The sequence below is a fragment of the Anas platyrhynchos genome, chromosome 1 (assembly GCF_047663525.1).
Source record: "Anas platyrhynchos isolate ZD024472 breed Pekin duck chromosome 1, IASCAAS_PekinDuck_T2T, whole genome shotgun sequence".
Taxonomy (NCBI): domain Eukaryota; kingdom Metazoa; phylum Chordata; class Aves; order Anseriformes; family Anatidae; genus Anas; species Anas platyrhynchos.
The window spans coordinates 64,375,957-64,398,773 of record NC_092587.1 but is presented as its reverse complement, the minus strand read 5'-3'; the positions used below and the strand labels follow the sequence as shown (position 1 = coordinate 64,398,773).

Below are 22,817 nucleotides of genomic sequence, written 5' to 3'. Positions count from 1 at the left end.
CTCCTTAAGATAAGCCTATCTTTGGTGTTCTTCTGATGTTATAAAACAACGGAAATAAATCAAGGAAAAAAATGTTTTCGTAACATTCTTATTAGTGCTATGGGGATGCCTTGGTGTAGGTGTGCCAGTAGGTAGCCCTGCTCTCTGCTGGCTCAGGACAGAACTGCTGGCATCGCTAGCCCCAGGAGGACCTTCAGGTCAACCTTCAGGGTGCCCAAGGTGTCCAGGGCAGATGGATGGCCCTGCCTCACTGGCCGTATGAGAGACCCGAGTCCAAATGACTCTGGCATCACCAGTTGGAACTGCATCTGTGACAATTTGGCCTCCCATCATGTCACATCACATCAAAAGAGTGCTGCAGGCACTCTCTCACTGCGCTCCTGGAGGCTGAGGCAGTGCTCAGAGCTCAGGACTTCACTGGAGAGCATTTCTTCTAGGGATGTTCATGATGGAGAGACATGGCTGCAGTGTTACATCTGCTTGGAAAAAAAAAAAAAAAAAAAAAAAGGCTTAAAAAATTACTTTGGCTTTCCATTTTGCAAGGAAATGCTGACTCTTTATAGAGGACAGGTGGCAAAGTCCAAATAGACAAATAGATCCTATAAATCTGTAGGTCTTACGGAAAGCTCAAATGCCCTGGAGAGAGCTGGTTTACCCTGGTTTACCCTAGCACAGGGCAGGATCTACTACTCCATTTCATGGCTGCCCACCAGTATGGGGAAAAAATAGAGAAACAGCTTCTCCCGGCTCACAGAGGCAGGAGAACTCCTGACCCCACTGTTTGTTCCCTTGTTCTGTCTTTGAGGAAATTCTATGAGTAGGTCGTGCCCTTTTGTATCCTCATGCAAAAATAGGTTTCAACTGTCATTTAAACAGAGCTAAGAAAGAAGAGGGAATAGTAACAGCTTCAGGCCCTGCAGAAGACTGACAATGGGGAATTCGGCAGGAAGGCAGGAGCATACTGTGATCATTGTATTACACCGTGGGTTTTTATTATTGTTATTTTGGGATTCACAACGGCCGATCATAATTCCTTTTGTCCCTTTCTGGTATGTGTCCTGTTGGCCACAGAAATCTGCTTTGCTTATCTTTCAGGTTGGTTATATTTACACTTCAGAGCTGGTATGCTCACGAAATGGCCCTGTCCCTAAGCCACCAGCTATCCGTGCTGGAGCTGGGACAGGCTACACGCTCAGTGGTCTGTGCATCCATCAGTCTTTGTGCACGAGGTAGAGGTGCCCACACGGCCCTGGCAAGGAGGGCATGGCCAGGGTACACGTCTGGACCAAGGAGGTGCTTGCACCTCTGGGACCCATAGTCCTGATACAGCTGGAGTCTATCTTTGATGAGAAGTCTTCCCTTTGGTGGGAACAGTCTGATGTTCACATCTGCCCCGTCTGTTACACGACAGGTCCTGCAGAGCCTGCCATTCGGTGAACTTTATTTCCTAGAATACCTTCTAGAAACTATTTAAGCTGCATGTAGTTAATGTAGTTAAACAAAAGCTAAATAAACAACAATGAATGCCCATATAAGTGGCTGGTTCTGGACAACCTTGTGACAGACACTTGAGAAATGCCCTTTAGCTGCTGGAAGGTATTTCCCAAGGTCTCCTTGGGATGTTCTGTGTATGTGTCAGCTGATGAAAATACTGTCTGTATTTCTGTAGCCACAGGTGATTAGGAACTGCTCCCACAGCGTAATTCAAACCTACTAGGCTTCTCCCCAGACAGCATCAAGTGAGCAGAGAGAAACCCGTGCATGTCTGATTGTATGAGTGACCAAGATTTGCTTCATTTGTGCTTTGCCAGGGCTATAAAACTCGGGTCCATATAGGCAACGTGAGGTACACTTAAACAACACGTCTGGGTTCAACATTGCTGTTTGCTGAGCTGCAAAGGCAGCGGTCTCTCCGTTCGACATCTTGGAGACAAAGAATAGGAACTTCCAAGCAACGCAAACAACCTCGACCCCAGTGGTGTTAAAAGGTGCATTGAAATTTTCTCACAACCCTGCCACTACCTTTTTGCCGTAATTACTATCAAATGAAAGTTTCCGTTTGTTCTGGGGTCAGCTATTGCTTAGCTTACCTTGCAGCAGAGTATACTGAGGCCTCATTCATTCACTTTATAACTTATATATTACTAACCAGTTGGAAAATGATGACAGATTTGCATCCTGTTCTGCTCCGTTTAGGAGCTGATGTGCACTGACTTGCAATAACCGTGTATTTGCATAGTGCCTTTAACTCCAAAATATTTTAGTTTTACATGACTTACGGGTGGTCATTTCTATCAGCCTTGAAGTGCAGCGACTTCAGGGTTGGAATGTGGCAGTCAGTAACCAGCACACGCTATAAAATAGCATATTGTGGGAATATCTTATCCATATGAAACTGCAAATACAATTTAAGTAGACAGGTATTTGATTCAGAAACCAGGCTACGTTCTCTGAGCCTTAGTCTTACTACAGGACATTCAACAGCTGTAAATAAATAAGTTCTGATTTTTTTCACTTCTCTGAGGGTCCCACTGAGCCCCCCAGCAACCTCTGGACATCGACCCTCTGGGTGCCGCTGAGCCTCTTTGTCCATATCACTGCACCACGGGGACGTACTGACTGCCAGAGTTAGGGAGTGTATGGAGTAGGCCTTCAATTACCTTTATTCATCAGTATTTCTCAAAGAGCTTTACAGAAAAAGGAGGTGTTCCGCTCCCGGTTTTATATAGGAGGAGGCTGGAGACTAAAATGCACATAAATTAACTTGTTGAAGATTACAGAGCAGGCAATTGGCAGAGCTCACAATCAAGCTTAGCTCCCCATCCCCACATCCCCCTACTGCTTTGTGTATCTAACAATACACAGCTTCAAACCCACCACTTTTTAACTTTCATGGTAAAGCAGCAGCTTTGCCAGAGTCTTCTCTTTGACTTTCTTTGGCTTTGCATCAAACCCAACTGGCCGTGCTCTGATTTACTTTATACTTACTGCCACCCTAAGGAGGTTCTCTGATGTCTGGGTGCCATATAAATCAAGGTTTAATTGCGTAGTGCAATCAAAATTTTTTTTTTTGATACAAAACAGACAGAAAGTTGAGACGACTGAAACCTAGATCTTGTAAAAAAAAAGTGTGTGTGGGAGGAGGAATTGATGGTCACTTCTCCTGTATTGATATATAGCCCCTGTCCAGTAGGAGCTACTGGCTCCAGGCAGGCTGCAAGAGATCCAGAGTTCTGGGACAAATAGCCAAAATCATCCTTTTTCTATCCAGACAAAATTTTAGGTGGAAAAAGAAGGACATGTCCAGGGACACCCAGATGAATAGCAGCCTTAACAATGCCAACTTTTCCGCTCCCTAAGTTGTTTACACCCACAAAATTAATTGTGGTGCCAAACTGCGAGGAGATTTGGGACTCCCTTAAACGTGTGGTCTTTATTGGGAAGGCCAAATGAAATCATTTTGAATTATTAGACACATTAACAATGCCTAAGGGTGCCATATACAAATAGCTGACACCTTTAAGGACTGATGCAATGAGGATGGACAAGAACATGAGGTGAGGGTGGTGGGAGGAAAGGTCTTTTTAGATGTATCCAAGGTAGAGCAAGTTTTATTACTGGGCTAGAAATGTATAGTATCCCAGGAGTGAATAGCTCACACATTTGATCTGATCTTGGGCTCAGTCCAGCTCCCACTGAAGTTTAATGGGAGTTGGATCAGGCCATTGCACTCACATTTTTTCCATGCATGGAAAACTATTTCCGTTACTTTGAATTACAATACCACTGGCTTTGGATTTTATATAATAAAATAAATCTAAGCCACTGTTTATATTCCAAGAAACTGCATTCTGGGATGCCAGCAAATATATTGCCTGTTGGAGTAAAAAAAATAAAATAAAAACTGGACACATTGGTTTAAAAAAACAACAGCTCCTAATTATTAAACATAATTTTTCTTCCTTGTGCTTTTCTGGAGTCCTCAAATATTTGAAGTATGAAAGGTACATATAAATTCTTCTCTGGTGGTTGAAATGGTGGAATCTGTAAAACTGCAATGCTTTATAAGAAACAGAGGTTTAATATAAAAATAATAATCTTCATGACTGCCTCTTTGCTTATTGGCATATTGTGTGCATTTTAAAATTTACAGTTAAAAAAAAACACCTTGGAATGTCAGTAAGAAAGAGGGTGTACATTAGCAAACCGTTGTATTTTTGGGACTGGCTTCTCTTGATTGTTCTCTGACTGCAAATGAACTCTGCAGATGCTGAGAGGCACAGGAAACGTCTTGTGCTAGGAACAGCATTTGTTCCCCGCTTTATGAATTGGATTCTGCTGAAATTCCAAAGTGGTAACACTGATTAGCAGGCTTTGGTGGTGGCTTCTGCCCTACTACGATTTTATTATGCTCTCATACTACCAGCAAAAAGCACAGAAAAGACTTCCATTGGTGGCCATATGCCCACGTTCTGGGAACATACTTAACTGTGGATAGTTTGTACCGGGGAAGAGCATGGCCTCCAGACTCTGAAATACAAAGCAGCAAAATAAAAGACTCCCCAAAAGAATTAAACAAAAATACACATATACGCAAGCAACAGAAGGAAAGAAATCTCATCGAGGTGTGTTTAATGGTAAAGAAAAACTGTACATCTGGGAGGGTGGTGAGGAGGGTTTAACAGAGCTGAACAAGGTGAGCACCGCATCCACTTCAGAGAGGAAGGACGGCAGCAGCACCAGGAGTGCTTAAGCGGTCATGCACGTGCAAAACTTCTGACCACTGAAAAAAAACGAAGTATATTTCCTTCACAAATGTCCCTGGGCACTGGCAGCTTCTCCTCTACAATGAAAAGTTAAGTTTCAGCATGGGATTAAAGGAAAAAATGTTCTCCCTCTTGTATATAGCCATGTAGACTGAGCTGGACAGATCTCCCCTTTGTCCAGGCGGCACCAAGGAGCTAGGGGATGGCTTCAGGTGGACTCCCAGGCTGTGTGCCAGCCAGCCACAGATAACACCGTCCTTCCTCACAGCAGCATGCAAACCTTCCACCACCACGTTGCCGGCTGTCCAGCATCCAGGAATGGTTTACAGGACTCTGGATTTTAAGCTGTATTCTTGAGCGTGAGCCTTGGCTAACTTTCCCTCTCATGTGACAAAGCCCTTTAGAGGGATCAAGAATTGTTTCCAAAATCCCCAGTGGGTTTAGTGGGGCAGCAGGGTTTGAAACTCAGCTTACCAGGTCTATGGCGGACCTGCCTGTAATCTCAGATATCCAGTAACAATGCAAAATATTGTATCTGTAAAATATCTGTAATGCCTAGACAGCAGAGAGCACCCACCCTTCTCCTTCCTGTTGATTTTATGTCTGTAATGAAATGGTGGTGGTATGTGTACGTGTGTGTGTGCACACGTGTGTGCAGAGGGAGTTCGGTTTGTCAGCACCTCCAGAGCCTCTTTGCCCCACCTGAAGCCCCCAAGGGGAGATGTACTCAGAGACAAGCTCCCCAGCAGAACGTGAGGGCTGGCAAACCTGCCGGCCTGAGGGGGGAAACTTCAAAACCAAAATGTCTCTTAAATAAGCTTCTTTAATTATTATCATCATCTGTTTATTTATACAAATATAAAATATATTTATATAGATTTATATAATATAGATTTGTCGCTTTGGTGGCTCTTTTCATTTACAGACGTACTGGTCAACGATCTCTGTGCACTTTTTACACTTGACGTAACAGCACCAATGGAACTTGCAGTGGCAGCGCTCCACCTGGACGCTCTTGAACTGGTCGTAGCCCCGTCCGCAGCACATCAGCTCGCACCCATCCATGCCCTCCGAGGTCTTGTTGCACAGGCGGCCCTGAGTGCCCAGCGAGCCGGTGGTCTCGTTGCGCAGGCAATAGTCCGGGCTGGGGTCGACGTAGACCAGGTCCTCCTGCGTAGGCATGTTGAAGCGGTTGTTCACCAGCTCCAGCTTGCCCTTGCGGCTGATCCGCATGGCGGCGGCGCTGTCGTACTTCTCCTTCAGCAGGTCGCCCACCTTGCGGAAGTCGGCCAGCTGCAGCCAGCAGGTCTTGAGGCTGCAGGAGCCTGACACGCCGTGGCACTTGCAGGCCACGTCCGCCAGCTTGTACACGGCCTGCGGGGAAAGGAGCGCAGTCAGGCAACGCTGCATTCATTCGTGCTATGCCGGCAGCTGGCATTCATTATCATGAATTCATCAGTGCATTTTCATAACTGCTTTGATTATCCCTCCCCCCATTCCTGTTTCGCCCTTCAGAACAGACAAAAGTCTCCTCTTCCTCCCGCTGCGATCCTGTTCGCTAAGTATTTCTGTGTCTGGTCACATTGCCTCTAACCAGAACTCCCCCACCCCACCTTTTCCTCCGGCAGATTGCTGGCTTGATGGCACGGCCAGGAACAGGAAAGCCCTACACTTGTGTTTCTGCGAATTCCCCGCATCTCATGGACCACCACACTTCATGTTTTTCCCCTCATAGCTGATACTAACACCTGGGAACCTGTTCATTTCCTGTTGGCTAAAACAGGAACTGATGCTATCGCACTAGAAATACATCTGCATCCTTCAGAAACAAATCCCCTCTCTCTGCCGGGGATCTTTGCTCCCGCGGTTCCCAGAGGAGTCCTTGTTTTTCGAAGAGCAAGGAGCAGAGATGGTAGTGGATGTGCGAGAGATGAATGCCTTCACATCTCCTGAGTCCCTCTGCTCCAGGAGCGAGGCCTGGCTGCAGATCTGCGCCATCTTGTGTCCAGATACTCCACTGCACTACAACCACCAGCGCTGCGCAGGAGGACACGCAGTCCAAAAAGCAAGCACAACCTCTCACTGCTGTCTTCTCTGAGATACTTTAAGCTCCGTTTTCAGAGGTCCATGGGAGTTTTAGATGTAAAAGGTAGCATCTCGTGCAGCAAGGCAGAAAACCAAAATTAACAGAGTCTTAAGAATTTAGGCCAATGAGCATTAAACCCTCAGTAGAGCAAGCATGCGATGTAAAGGAAAACAGTCCTTCCTCCCGCACTAGCTGGGAGGAGAGAGAGAAAATAAGAAAACATTTTAGAATAACAAAGCTCAAAACCTACGAAAACAAACTGAAGCGCAGGTCAGGTTTGTTCTTTCCATTAATTTCAGATACAGGTACCAGGCTGCAGACTATGTGAGATCCTGTCAGCACCAACAGGAACTTACAGAGTTTACAGAGTGAAGAGCTGGCATGCACGTTCAGTCAGAGCTACCAAGTGTTACAGCATTTGACTTCCCGAGCTCTTCACGCTTCGCGTATGAGGCTCACATCTGCTCTCCCATGGCCATCCTGCCTCTTGCACGTCTGCAGGGCAGCGCCTCTGCCAGATCCCGCATGCCAAACAGCGCTATTTGGCATCGGCTGCAAAACTACCGCCAGCTGTATCTGGGGTGGGGTGATCAAGGAACGTGAGAAAAATGAGGATGTTTTGAAGGAGATGGCAATACGTCTTCTAGCAGGCTTTCTGCTGAAAAAAGCAGCCAAAGACTGAGGCTCCGTTTCTGTCTCACTCATTGACACCGAAGAAAGTTTCCCAGCTCTCCGCATTCCCTTGCCAAGGAGTAGGTGATTAAGGCGATCCCACAAACAAAACCTTCTGCGTATGACTGCGTTCTGGACCAGCAGGGAGAGGTCAGAGTTCTCCTGACACAACCGGTTGCTCCCGGTCTAACAAACACCTAGTGCTTTTGACAGCTAGTGAAGATTCAGTTGGGCTTAATGGCTAAATCACATGGAGGCCAACCCAGCTCCCAAGGAAGTCAATGGGCTGAGTCCTTAAAACAGAGAAGCTTTAGTTCTGCTCCTCGGAGCTCAATTTACTGAGGCAATGCCTCACAGCGCAGCGCAACAGCTACGGGCTGGGAGTTCAGCGCTCGCCTTGGACTGTGCTGTAGTTGCAGAGGACCAACCACGCCGTCACTTAAGGACTCCTGCTGTACTACCACCAGACAGAGCTACAGCTGAATTTCCCGAGGCCCAGACACTTACTATATCCTCGCTGCACTGCCAGCCTGCTCGTTATAAGCTTGTGTTAGCACTTTTTGGTTATGGTTCTGTCAAATCCCAGGCCACTCATGCCTCCCTTGCCCTTGCATATGTTTTTATAAAGTATTATGGTTCTTCCTAATCCTGGGCTTTGTTCCTTTAGAAAAACACTGCAACTCGATCCCCCTCTGCTAATGTCATGGGACTGAGTTCACTCTGGCTTGGCTTTAAGCAACTGATGCTCAAAACATCTGGCCCATGTGGGTAATAGCCGTGCGGGGGAACGCCAGCCCTACCAGCTATCACAGGTAAGCACGGCGCCGCTCAGCCCCCCACAGCTCCCACTATCAGCGTCCCGCCGAGGTAACCGCAGCTTTACCCTCCAAATGGCTCTCCCCCTCGGCTGCCTGGATGGGGAGAAAGTGGAGGAAATCAGAGAGCTCCTTTCTGACTGGGCGAGGGTCAAGGTAAAGAATAACAGACCCCACGTGTAGTTCTGAAGGCAGGGCCTGATCGATGGCCGTGCCACTTAAGCAGGTTGAAAATGCCTCTAATGGAAAGGCTTAAAGCCCCTTCCCATCAGCCCAAGTTCTCTTCCAATTCTTTCCTCGCTAGAATGGGAACGGGAAGAGAATTAATGGGGGGAATTCCTATGTGGTCAATTAGCCAGACCCCCTTCCAGGCTCTTCTGGCACGGGGCTGAGTGACTGATGACTGAGGCCTGCCATATGCTGGCTGGGTAAATAGCGCGGAAGGACTGACCGCCACAGCCCACCAGACAAGGGCGACAGATAAGGAACGGGGGGGAAAGAAGAGAGGGTAATGGAGCCCAACTGGAAAAAAAGAGACAGATGGAAGGAAAGAGCATATTGAGATAACAGCCAAGGCAAATAAACAAGGGCACTAAAGCCAGGAGCACTACCACAAGGACTGCGATGCGGAGTGAAAGGGTGACGGGGTCAGGAGTGCCTGAAAGCTACAAGGGCTCGGCTTCCTTCCCAGCCCTGTCGGCTCCTTCCAAGAAGCACCGAGAGCAGGGACAATCTTCTCTCCTGCCATCAGAGCTCCTCAGGGTTCAAGGAGAACCATCTCACCTAGATGAAACTGAATGGGGGCACCTGCCAAAAATCAGAAGACATCATCAACTCAAATGTTGGCCGGGAAGTCAGGGCAAGGCTGCACGAGGGATGGCAGCTGGTGGTCACTTAGCAAATGCTCACTGCTGTGTCTCCTTCCTTCACCCCTTTCTTGCAGCACCGTTTTCAGGAATGTGGAGTTACAGATGCATCTTCCTACTCCCAAAACCAGAATCTCAGAAGTGAAAACTTAACATTTTGGAATGTAGGACTAGACGGGGCCTTCTTGGTTACTGAGTACGATCTCTTGCTATTGTAGGCACCACTTCAACTAATGTTTTCCTTAAAAGTACTGAGTGCCCTTTTAAAAGCAATTTGGTTTTCAGGCACCATTATTCTGATCACTGTTTCAATGATAAAGTATCTTTTTCTAATTCCCAGCCTAAATGTATTCACTTTATGCCCATTTGCCATTGTGCCAAATTGGCCTTTTGCTTAAAAAGTACTTTTCCTTCCCTATTAGTTCTCCCACTAACATAGACATCAGTCATATCCTCTCTCAGCTTTCACTTCGCTAGGCTAAACATGGCAAGCTATTCCAGCCTGCTTTCTTAAGAAAAGATTCCTATCCCTTGGGTCAACCATAACAACCCTTTTCTAGTCTGAGGTCATTTTACTTGGGAATATGAGAGCATACAATATTTTGGGGCCTTACAAGATCTTAATACAATGGCATTAACATTCCCCCGTGTCTTTCAAAAAGACTTTCCCTAGTACATTCTAGGATATTTGCCACCTTATGAGCCACATTACATCTGCAGCTGACTGCTGCATCCAACTCTTTTCTACTTATTTCCTAATGACTAAAAAAGTTTTTCACACAAGACCTTGAAATGACGGTTTTAATGTTGTTTTATTGGATGTCACTAGTTGCTGTCCAAAATTCAGATTCTCCTCTATATGCATAATACCTTCCACCTCTGCATTGTCAGCAAATTTCATCGTCCCATTCGAGCTCTTGTGTCAAGGCCAAGAAACAAAAATATTAAGCGTTGGCCTTCAAGCAAGTCCTTGAAGAATTCTGCTAATTAAGCTCTGTCAAGATCAATATGCATCTTTTCACACAACTTACTGACATCTTCCCTTGAACCAGTTTCTCATTCATCCCACAGTTGCTGTATTTTTCCTTATCTTTTCCAACTTAACCACGAGTTTCCACATGGGAAACACATAAATTGTCTCACAGAAGATCATCTAAACAAGACCTATTGGATCTGGTTTGCCTTCAGGAAATCACTGATGTTCTAAATGACCAAGTGATCAATCTTTGAGAAATTCTTGTCAAATTGTTTCCCTTTTTGCCTTTTCTTCTGAACTATCCTTTCCCCTGCACCCTTGTGTAAATGCTGCCAAGGTCACACTGCCCATGCTGCCAGGTCCCAGCCCTTTCAGAGTGCCAGACAAAAAAATGGGCACTCCCTGTGACTTGAGGGCTTCAAGCTTCCTGATTTTTGTTTCCATCTTGGTGACAATAATTTCAATTTCCCTTCACTGCCATGTCAACATATTTCTAAGAGACAAGAGCGAAGGCTGCCCTGTACTGGCCAAATTATGATCTTGACCAGACAGCCCTGGAACCTGTAGCAATGCCACCTCGGAGCTGCCTCAGGCCAGATCAATTCATATTCATCTCCTTTCCTGATGCCAGCATCTCCATTCCTCCCTACCCCCAAAATCTTGATCCACTCAATCCACCCCAACATCTTAGTCCCACTTATTCCAGAGCCCTCCATTCTTCCAACCCTTTGCTGCTACCGGTTGACTCCCACCGGAATCATTCAATCCAATCCCAAATGCCTCTCTGTCAGCAGCCCTCTGCACATCCCAGGTCTGCTGGCCCCAAACTTCAGTACTTGCTGCTCAGCTCCACCTGTGCTACCTGTCTGAACACAACAGCTGCCTCCTCATGCCTTCCTCTGACTCCCTGAGGCAGGAGTGCTGAGGACAGAAAAAGACATCTCCGCTGTGCAGCAGACACAGGGCACGAGCAATGCCCCATTCTGACTTGAAGCCCCAGGTAAAGCACTCCTTTACTGCAGGGACCAAAACTACTCTGTCTTTAAACTCAGCCCCGTTCTCGCTGAACAGCAGTCTTTTCTCTTCCCATCTTTTCCAATTTACTAAGCTAAAAAAACCTTTTGCTATTTCTGTTACTACCCTTTGCAAGGTCTGACTCAGCTTGCTTTTTACTGTTCTCACTTCATCTTTACACTTCTTGACCTCTAAGACAGAGCGTTTTGTTATTTATTTGCTATCGGTTCTTTTTTTTTCCCCCATTCTCAGTAAGCTCTCAGTCTATTCCTAACAGCTTCTCTGTGGTAGTTATTCATTCAGTGAGGTCTGGATATTCTTCCTACAAGCTTTTTCCTCTTGCTTGGCATGCACAATTGTAATGGCTTTAGCATCTTTGACTTGAAAAAGTTCCAGACCTCCTCCACATTGAGCTCCTCAGCTGAGTTTACTAACCAGCTCCCTTAGTTTATCAGAGTTTGTTAATCCACCAGCTTAATTACACACTGGTTTATAGTTCCATTCAATTTAATCTAAAATGACTTCTGTTCGTCTAATCTAAGGTTATTTTCTATGGGCATCTGTTCTCAGCGTCTACCAAAACCAACCTTGAAATAACATTGTGTTTTGCTGGGCCCTGCTTTCATGCAGGTCCTGCACTAACTGGAGACAAAGAAATCACCTTGAGGGTCTCGTCTGCAGAGCCCAGAGAAGCATGTGCACTGTAGCACCCCAAGCACAGCTTATTCAACTTTCTGCACTGTAGTAAAGGCGGGACAGAACCGGATTTAGCTGCATCACTAAAAAAGGACAAAGCTTTCTTCTATCTAAAACCATGCCATAGTTAGAAATCACAGCTCAGTTTCTTCCTCGTATAACAAGAATAACAAGACATGGTGATGTTTCAGCCATGCTGCAGAGCAAGTATCTTCTAACGTGATCTTCTGAGTAAGGCGTTACTACAGTTTAGCCATCCCTCAAACTATTTTACACGGGACATTTTTTTGTAGTAATCCAAGTTCATGACTCCAGACATACAAGATGTTCAAAGTACGTAATGCAGCAAAGAACATCCCATTTAGGCTACTATTCCATGGAGGGATGGTCATCCTGCCTAAGGAAACGCTGACCTTCTGCCCTCCCAAGCCTAAATAAATAAAAAAATAAATACATAAATACCCTCACCAAAAACCACTGAGTTCCAGAGCCTTCAAGTCTACCATGTTCCACCTCCTGAGGATTTACCTCAGTTTGATTTTGCAAAAGGAGTATAGAGTATGTGCAGAGCCTCAAACTGACACATCAATTCCACAATCAAAAACCAGAGCAAACATCTTAGGTGGCAAAAGGAAGCTGAAATTATATGCAGAGAAGCAACACATGAATGGGAAAGGGGAAGATAATTCAGTAACAATTAGAAGTTAGAAATGGCATAAAATTGCTAAGGAAACTAAGGATATTAGTTAAGAATGTGTAAAAGAGCAAGGCTAAGTACATCTAATAGGATTTTTTAACATGGATTAGAAACAAAATTAACTCTAGAACAGCTTGCTACTAGAGAGGAATGATAAAATTCTTAAACATTCTGTGGAGAAAGCAAAAACATTCAGGCATTTCTGTCCTACATTTGGAAAGAAGCAGGATTACAGAGTTGTACTGCATATGAATGATGCTACACCTTGCATGCTATTAATCACAGAAGGAGGAATTGCATGAAAAGCAGATGCACAGACACTGAATGCATTACAAGGGGACGACTTCACCTATGTTTACGGCATCACTGAGACCAATACGAGAACTCGACAGGTGATTTTGGTATCTGAATTTTAAAGGATGTGGGAACTGGAAAGGGTACACTGAAGTGATGGAAAAATAATTTGATGACTGTTGAAAACATCTGCAAGCGAGAAACACTTAAGTTCTCAACTTAGTTTGTCAAAACAAAGAGTGGTGAATAAACCACAGTAGATAAATATTTCTATGGAGAGGAGATTCTGTTTACCAAGGGGTTTTTCAATCTATCTGTACAAGTCAGAAAAAGAACTGACTGGAAGCTGCTGCTGGATAAATTTAAATTGCAATGATGTACAGTGTTGAAAGAGCAAGGGTTATTAATGACAGTAGCATGCTACAAAAGGAGGTGATGGATTCTCCATCTCTAGAGGTCTGCAGATCAAAACTATGCATCTTCTCAGAAAAGGTCTGTTGCCTCGGTGCAAATTATTTATTTTGCCAATATCAAGGTGTCTGAGCAAGGTGTAAGTTTAAGAGACAGCCAGGCAGCCTGATTCAGTGTTTGCTTCTGGCCTTACATACCCCAAAATCTTAATGATGGCAGTAGAAAAAAACTCCACATGCCAACAGACTGTCCTCTTTATCACCGCGTCCTTGTGGAAGGACCACCCTGCTCTGGAAAGCACATTTCTGAAACTTAGACCTGGAAAGTGGGCTGTGAGAGCACCTGGTTTATTTAGTAAGGGCTTACATGCCTGCACACGTGCCATCCAGTATCTCAAAAGACCCTAAACTCACTGGCTTTAGCTGTCAATGGAAGCCAGCCTTTAGAGCTGGAACATCATATTGTGCATTGTCAGTGCTATTTGTAGAAATAGAGGAAATGAGACCATACACTGTTTCAAGGGAGTTCATGGCTGGCCTGTCCCTCACCAAACCTCCAAGGAACGTGGCATCCAGCTACCCCACAACCTCTGCTTCTGCCCCTCCGAAACAGGGAAGGGTCAGTCTTACCCTGCGACCAGCCTCGTTGTTCTGCAAGTTCATCAGCATGCGCGCCTGCTCCTCCGAGCCCCTCACGTAGTTCTTCTCCCGCTCCTTGGCATCCACAAACTCCTTGGCGAAGCGGTACCCGTACTCCACGTTATCCCCGCAGCCGCCCCACAGCCAGTCTCGGGGCAAGTCCTTGGGCCGGGCAGTCCGGCTGCAGCCACAGCTGGAGAGCTCTCCCTCACGGCAAGCCCGGCTGATGGCGTTCACCACCCCGGCGGCGCTGACAGCATAGGTGAAAGCAGTCTCTCGGCTACCTGCAGGAGGACATGAGGAGGAAATTAACAACAGGGAAATCCCTTCTAGCAAACAAAACGCGCATCAGGATGCAACCTAATAGGCTCAGGACAGTGGGAAGTGCTGTGCCATGAGAAAGTGCATTAAAACGAGCTGGGTGGCCAAGCATAGGAGAACCACCCTGCTCTGGTAGAGGGGGAGCTGCCATAACACATCCCTCTTTTGTTTTTACTCCACAATAGCAGCCCCAGGCAATTGCCTGCCCAGCGCTGGCAGTTTGTGTGTGACCAGGATCAAAACCAAAACCAACTCTGGGACACACCAGGGAAAGGGCTGAGATTCCTTATACGGCCTGGAGAAGTGTCCTTGGGAAGAGCATGTTCTCCGTGAATTTTTAGGTGCTGCTCCTCAAAGATTATTATTATTTTATGTTTGTCCATATAAGAGCCGTGGAAGCCCCGAGTCTTGCCCAAAAGAAACAGCACCACCACTGGCAGGGACTGCTCAGCCTCCTTCCCCCTTCTGCCTCAGGTCAACCCTTCAGCATGCTCCGATTTTAACCCGGAGGAACCTCTCAAGCAACAAGAGGGTTATTCATTTGCTGAAAATGCAACTGCTGCCACTGAACCTGCCAAAAATCGTTGAGAACAACTGGCGAGGTTGGAGCGGTGCAAGGGGAGCGCTCCCCGCCACCAGATACCTTTCTACAACTGCTTCAATCCAACCAGGACAAGCTCTTTTTATGGGCACCTCACCTTCATCTGGTTTCACGTTGGTTAAATACGGCCAGCTGAGACTTGATTCAAGATAAACTGAAGGAAACCATTTTTACACTGAAACGCCAAGGCAGAGGCTCTCCCAACACCTAGAGAACCGCAGTGCTGGAAGGAGTAAAACTTTCCCATGTAGCCAATAATAAATGAAAAGACTTTCCGCTTGCACGTGTACGGGAGGCTGCCCTGCTTGGAGTGCATCTCAGTGCTGCTCAGAGGCCAAGCCGAGCAGCTGGAGCAGGTCTCCTGCTCCATTCCTGGTTCAGCCCCAGCCTGCCCGGGGCACCAGCTTAGCTAAAAACATGGCACGAGGCCAAGCGTGCAGCACAGTGCCCCGGTCGGAGAGGGGGGAGGCAATCCACACCTGCACTATCACCACACACTGCAATAAATACCTAAACCAACACCTCCAGAGTCATCGCGTGCGTCACCACGCTTCCAGGTGATAAAGGCAACAACTGCCAGAGCTTCACTGGAATGAGCAGCCCCATCCTGAAGAGCTGCGTACACCAAATCCCAGCAAGAGGTGACCTCTGGATGCTCTCGAGCAAATTAGGATGACTTAGAGGGCAGATGCCCCGAGAACAGTTTGTCACCTGCGCTCAATGCCAGCTCCCCCAGCAGGAGGACCCAGCTGATGCTTTTGGTATGCTCCTGCTCCAATTTGCATGTGCGGACAATCTGCAATTATTAGCAGCTTATCACCAGCTTAGCGGTAATGACCCAAGACAAAGGTGAGGCTGTGAACGGCACTCACCTTGCAGAACACCTTGGGATTTATTTATTTTTCCCTAAATGAGGGCTGTATGCTTAGGGCTTCTGCCACGTGCACCAGGACTGATTAAACGGGGACACACAGCACTGAAGGGAGGACCTCACTAGCAGGTCATAAGGAAGAGGACTATGTCCCCAGAACCTTCCTGGTCCAAGAAGCAAAGAGGAGTGACTCCTGGTCGAGATAATCCAGCTCAGAGGGGCCGCGTGGTCCTTCTGCAGCAACCAGTGTCGATTTTCGCACATTATGGGCCGTGTTAAGGTAACACCCAACGTGCACTTAACCACTACCAGCCTATGCCCGTGTGGTGGGAGCCCTGTGGCCATACCAGCCTTCATACTGACAACCTGCATCACACAGAGGAGCTCCCAGGGTTGCACTTTATTCAAAGAGTCTGCATGACTCCAGGTGCTTAGGATCCTCACGGCTTGCTTGCGATTCCAGCCCAGACGTGGAGGCTGGCAGCAGTGGTTTTCCCTCCTTGCTGCACTCAAAGAGGAACAAACCACGGTGCTCAGCTGATGTCCTCTTGGTTTGGGAGGCAGGATTGGATGCGTGCATGGCATCCCGTGCTAATACAAAGCAAATTTGTAGCTGGCAACTGGGGGCTGATACACCCTAGCTTTTGGCTGGATCCCTCACTGCGTTGTCTCTGCTCTCCTGCCACACACCCAGCCTTGAAAAAGCATTGGGATGTCAGCTCATCTTGAAACTCACCCCGCTGTCATCTCTGTCCTGTGTTTTTCCCTAACCTTGCAGTCACAGCGAAAGTCTCCTGTGCAGTGGGTGCCCCATGGGTGCTGTAGCCCTGGTGCTGCCAGGTGAGGGAGGCTGGCGGCCGGGCTGAGCACGGGGCTCTGCTGCCCTCCTCCGCCTGCCGCTTGACCTTCCAGAGCTGGAAGAAGGAAAAGGGAAGAGGACTGACCCCAGAGGGGCGACCGAAGTCAAAGAGATAAAAATGTGTTACTCTATTTTTTTTTTTTGATGGAAAAAATGCAGTTTCAAATGATTTTTTTTTAATTCCCTAGTTTTCCTGTCTCAAGGAAAAGTATTTCTTTGTTCTGGTCTTTTATGACTCCTTTTCTCCTTTTTGCATTTGAAAAGGCAGAAGAGATAAAAATCTTTGGCTCCAAAAAGGACTGGACTAACCTGGAAACCCCAGTCTTGCACTTAGGATTGTGCTGAAGGAGATTACAGGCTGTATATTCTCTTCTCCCCCAAGAAAATACTAACACTACCTTTTTGGATGCTCTGTCTTCTCCCATATAAACACAGAATTAAGGACTGTATCTGTATGTAACTTCTAGGTGTGTATATACACACATATGCAGTCTAAAATCTGTACGGACAGGACACGAAGCAACTTCAGAAGGATAATTTTTGTACATCAGAGGGTATTGTCATTGAACAAGGCAGAGGGCACATCCAAAAGCTAAGGGCAATTCTCACGATAACACAAACACGAGGAAATATCAGTGTTAGAAAGCAGCTGACTTCTGTGCTACAGATGCCCCTGAAAATTTTTTCTATCATTGGCCTGCCTCGCCTCTATAAAATGCACAAAATGAAGGTGTAATGATTAAACACAGACCGAGCAGGTCTCCCGTTTCCGAGCTGAGCCAAGCTCTGTGAGGTGGAAAGGAAACCAATCTTCCAGGTTTCTGAGCGAACGCTCTCCCGAATTTCTCCCAGGCTTTGGACTTGGCCAGGGCAGGTTCTCCTCCCCTCCCACAACCCAGAGCAGCTCAAGAAATCACATAACATATGCCATGCCTGCATCAGTGGGTGGGCAGCCTAAGGTTGTTGGCACACTGCACACCTTCTGGGTCCTTATCTCCTTCCCCCCCTCTCCATGTCTCTCTGGCATGCCTTTGCACTCTTGCAGATATTCTGGTCTCCAGCCCCTTCTCGTGCTGCTGGCACAGCGTACAGCAAGAGGGCTCTGGTCCAGGACTAGGGCTTAGGGGTTGAAAACAAGAGACAGGCACACGGTGTGAATGAACCCGGGGAAGAATGACTTTATAGCTGACGTGACCTGAGAGACTGAGAGGGTTTTTCTTCGCTAGTGTGGAAAATGGACTTGCTGAAATGACGAGCGATGCTCCATTACAAACTCAGAAAACGTAAAACCAGAGGCAGCATCCCCCTCTGCAGCAACTTACTGCCGACTTAGACAACAGTGGTGAACCTTCATAAGCTCTCTAGCACTCCAGGCCTCCTTTGGTGACAATTTTCTTGCACTGGGGAACAAACATCACCTTCTGAACACACTCTGACTGATCAAAGTAGGGGGTCTAGAGGAGCCAGGTTCAAAACTCCTTGCTAGGATAGGTTTTGGAACAGGGGCAACCACAGGCCATCACCTCACAGACCCCACCATCAGCAGATCCCTGCCAGAGGTCCAACAGTCCTAGCAAACAGGCGTGCACACACACAAACCAAACAGCAGGACTACTGGACACAGCCACCACATAACCACAACGCCTCCTTCCTCACCAAACCCCAAATCTACTCTCAATTTAAGCTAATGGCATCAAATCCATTTTAAAAAGGAACTATCATCTGTCTTCTAATATCCATGCTCTTCTCTTCTTCTCATACACCCGCTGATCCTTCCTGACTGCTTTTCATCCTCCAGCTCTGATCTTTATTTTCCCTTCAGATCACACTTACTTCCTTTTTTTTTTTTTTTTTTCCTCTTTCTGTTTTTCAGGTTTGAACTTATCCATCGGACCTAGCTGGGGCTGCAGGAAGGTACTGAAGAAGAGGATGAGGTTTGCTCTTTTCATGCATCCTTGTGGGGTCACTAGGATCTCTTTGGGAATCTGAACTGTGCCCTGTTTTTTGGGATTTTAAGTTACATGGGAGGGAGGGAAACCAGAAGGGAGAGATGGAGGGGTATTTGCTGTCCTTTTCCTCTGGTGGCTGAAATTTCAGTGTTTGTGCCCTGAAGCACAAGTTTTAACAGCCTGGGATCGCACAGAGCCTCATCTGGCCACCACCCTTGGTATCAGGCAGCAAGAGATCAAGGATGCGCAGATGCCTTGGATGTGTGTCAGCAGCTGAAAGTATGTGTCAGGAAACAGCGCTTCCCAGGGGAGCATCCCAGAGAAGCAGGGATTTGTTGGGGTGTGAGCTGGACAGATGGGCAGGAGGGGAGGAATTGAACGGCTCCGACGGGCTGGATTAGGGATTCTGAGAGACAGAGCAGCACGTGCGGGAAAGCCCCTGAAATTCTCCAGGATGATGCCACATCATTTCAGGAGCGAATGGAAGTGATCACAGGACTCGGCTGCCCCAGTGCCCTATTGCCCTGATGCCCCAGAGGCATTAAAGATGCATCTCCGGGTGTTCTGCTCCCCGTGCTGCTTTTTGAGAGTGAGGCCAAAAAGGTGCAAGCAACGCTGGGGGCAGCTGGGGCCGCAGGAGGTCTTTTTTTCCATCCCCTATTAAGTGTTTTCCCCGACTTTACAAGTGAGGAATAGCGCTGGCCCTGGATTCTTCATTGAGAGCTTTGTGGGTGGGAAACAAAACCCCCTCACACAAAGGCTGGTGCGTGTGCGTGTGTGTGTAAGCGGCTGTTTTAACACCTTTTCTTTATTGTCCTGGCTGTCGGACACATCAAACCGAGCCCGGATTTCTCAGTTTCTTGCCATCAGATGATTGCATTTCAAAAGGAGCCGGGACAATGCAGCTAGGTCACACCTCAATTCAAGTGCAGCAATGGCCTGTCAATGCGCCTCTTTCGGCCAGCAGGGCAGGAATTATAAAAATCCCTTCGGTTTACACAGAAAACAGCAGAAAAGGGAGGAGGGGGGCAATCCCAAGCCGGGGAGTCCATATTTCCCGCATCTCAGGGCTGCATTCCCCGTCCAAGGGAACTCCAGATGCTGGGGACGATAAGGTGGGTCCATTGTTCCTGGCTCCAGCTTCTTCCCTCCCTACCTCTCAGCAAGCACAGGGAACAAAAGCAGCCCCCTCGTCCTCACCTCCCCACGGCCCCCCAGGGGAGATGCCCCCTGCCCCAGCTGCGGCTCAGGTGTGCTGCTGCCTCCGCTCCGGTGCGGGCAACACCAGGGCATGGAAAAGCTCCTTAAAGAGAGCTTTAGGAGCAGAGCTAACGGGGCTTGGCTCCCAAACACAATTTCAAAGGAAGGGAGACAGCTGCAGGGGGACACCCAGCGTGCCCCCACTGCCATGGCCCAAACGCGGGGTGCTCCTACCTATCTTCATGACCCGGCCGAAGACGGAGGTGTTGTCCACCGTGCTGCAGTTCCACCTGCGCTGCCGAAACTGGTACTGGCACTCCTTGATGGCGCTGCGGGCCCCCTCGCCGATGAACACCATGTGCTCCTGGTAGAGCTGGCACAGCTTGCGCTGCCCGGGGGACAGCCCCGGCAGCTGGCTGCAGACGGGCTGGGCGCCGATGATGTACATCTCGGGCCTCTGGATGGGGTTCATGGCCAAAGACCTGCGGGGAGAGAAGGGCGTCCAACGGGGGGCTGCCGGGGGAGGCCCCAGCACCTTTCCCCAGCCAAGCTGCCGAAGGCCGGCCGCGTTTCGGCTGTCAGCTGCCTCCCTCCGTGCTGTGCCAGGCAGGAGCCCTGCTCAGGAGGGGAGCACGGGCTCCTTCCAAACCCGAATTGAACCACTTGGGATGGGGAATGGGAGCAAGAGGGAAAGCTCGGCTCTTTTCTCTGCAGGAGGGGAAAGCGGGCTGCCGCTCCGTGCGGGACCGCCGCTGGGCGATGCCTCCAGCCCGGGGAGCTTCCCGCTGCTTCGGGGAAGGGGCTCCGCGGCTGCTTTTTGGCAGCGGCTCGGAAACCTTACCCAGCCCCTCCTTACGCCTTCCCCCTCGCCCAGAGCCCCGCACAAAGCCCCCCTTGAAACTCCTGCGGGAGAGGGGCCGCGTCCCACCTCCCCAAAACCCAGGCAAGGGGCTGGAGAGGGAGGGAGGGGGGGGACCTCGCAAGAAGCGAGCAGCAGCGAGAGCAACCCGGGACGGAGCCGGCAGCCAACTTCCCCACCAAGCCCCCCTCCCTGGGACGATTCCCACCCCCGGCCCCCAGCCCGGGGACAAAAGCATTTTGGGGCTGCCTCCCCCTCCCAAAAAAAAACTCACCACCAGGAGCTGGCGTCGGCCACCGGCGAGGTGCAGCTGCAGAGGAGCGCGGCGGCGAGTGCCAGCCTCGGCCCCGTCATGGTGGGCTGCGGGGGGCTCCGGCGGCTCTGGGGCAGCCCCCGCGGAGCCTGCCGCCGGGACGGGGCGCCCTGCGGAGGGAGAGGAGCGGAGGAGAAGCCCTGCAGCGGGGCCTGCGTGCGGCGGGGGCGCGGCGAGCACGGCCCCCTGCCGCCGGCGGCCGCCCCCCGGCCCGCCCCGCCGCCCCCTCCCCCGGCCGCGCCCCCCCGACGGCAGCCCCCGAGGAGCCGGGGCCGCTCAAGGGGGGGAGATGTGTGGGGTTTGGGGGGGGGATTTGGTGTTTTTGGGATGGGGGTGGCGGCCGGCTTTGATGTGCCCCCCCCCCCCCTCCTCCCTTCCCCGCCGGTGCCCCTCGGCGGCAGGTGTGCGGGGAGCCGTCGGGGAGCATCAAAGCGGCCCCGCCGCCTTTGTAATGCAGGGGGCGGCTCGGAAATGTCGCCCCCCTACACACAGACACACACACGGCACCCCCGGCCCTGCGCCCCCCGGGCAGGGTGAGGGGCCGGGGTCCGGCAGCTCCGCCTGATGGCCTTAGGGGCAAGGGGAGGTGGGCGAGAGGAAGGCTTCAAAGGCTCCTCTCGCCCCTGCTCCCCTCTCTGCTCATCCCACTGGGGACCTGGGGGGACACGGCTGCACCCACGCCATCCCCAGGCAGCCTCCCCCCCGCCGCGGTGACCCCAGCTGGATGCGGGGGTCCCCGGGGGTCCCCTCCTGCGTGGCCCGAGAGCCGCGAGCAGCGCCCAGCCCTTTCTTTCATTTCTCCCCACCAACGCCGCCCGAGACGTGAATCACCAGGCTGGGCAGCTCGGGCTGCCCAAGTATATTTTCTATCGAATTCCTCGCGCCCGCCACGGTGGAATCGCGGCGTTTGTTGGCAGCACAACCCGCTGCTGCCTGCCCCGTCCAGATGTGCTGTACCTGCAGCTGGTGGCCGCCTCACCTGGCAGGCAGATGTGCGGCCGCCGGCGCCAGAATGAGCAGCGGGACAAAAAAAGCCTTGTGTGACCCGCTGCCTCCGCGGGAGGGGAGCTTTGCCGCTCGGGCACAGCAGGATCCACGGCCGAGGAAAACAGGGTGACTTTATTCCCATCTTGGGTAGCCTCCCTCTCCCTCCTCCCGCAGCCCCCAGCGTGGCGGAGGGGTGGCGAGGTGTCTGTGTGCGTAGCCAGGCATACGTGTTTGGGGTCTGTTTCTATAGGGAACAGGCAGAATGGAAAGTTTATCTCTGGGAGTCTGGGGAGGAAGGAAGTTGTGTATGGATGAATGGCTTTTCCATGACAAACAATGAGTCTGCACAGACACGGCGTGATGTCACCTAAAGAATTTCCAAGCCAGCCTCGGATACAGAAAATCTTTTTGCTGGCGGAGAAGAGCGCGTGCCACCTTTCCATTCCAACACAGCCAGAAGGAAGGATTAGGGCGAAAAACAAAACAAAACACAGAGACAAAGCCCTTGCTGTCTCACGCACAGACACAAGATGCACGATGTAAACAAAAGACACGACGGGAGAGGTGTACCTCCGAGCTTCGCCCTCACCACCTCTCCTCATGGGTACTGAGAAAGGAGCGAGGAGCAGCGAGGCGCCCCGTGTCCCTGCCGGGCAGGAACGCCACATGGCACCTGCCCATGTGCTTCCCGATCCTCACGGAGCACAACGTGGATGTACCACCAGCTGCCATGGGCAGACTGGAAACCCTTCAGTAAAGCCCGTGAGATGCTCACATGGAGCCTGGTCTAGAAACACGCGGCACTAAATAAATATCTCAGTTATTAATATTCAAAGGCAGCTGATGATTAACAACAGCAAAGCGCTGCGAATACTACTAGCAGTGCCCTGACCACCAACAAGCACAAGCAAAGCATGTTTCCGTCT

The 22,817-nt window shown here is 49.6% G+C and overlaps 1 protein-coding gene across 3 annotated transcripts in view; it reads right to left on the bottom strand.

Moving 5' to 3' along the window:
- Positions 1–5,571: 5,571 nt before the first annotated feature.
- WNT5B (Wnt family member 5B) overlaps positions 5,572–22,817 on the bottom strand; it is a 67,659-nt gene continuing 50,413 nt past the window's right edge. For all 3 annotated transcript variants that reach the window (XM_072039779.1, XM_027467202.3, XM_072039776.1), the window contains exons 2-5: positions 20,866–21,014; positions 19,967–20,214; positions 13,923–14,215; positions 5,572–6,140 (exon numbers count right to left, since the gene is read on the bottom strand). In XM_072039779.1, the coding sequence (XP_071895880.1) occupies positions 5,682–6,140; positions 13,923–14,215; positions 19,967–20,214; positions 20,866–20,945 (1,080 nt within the window). In that variant the 5' untranslated portion in view covers positions 20,946–21,014 and the 3' untranslated portion in view covers positions 5,572–5,681. The remainder of the gene's footprint in view (positions 6,141–13,922; positions 14,216–19,966; positions 20,215–20,865; positions 21,015–22,817) is intronic.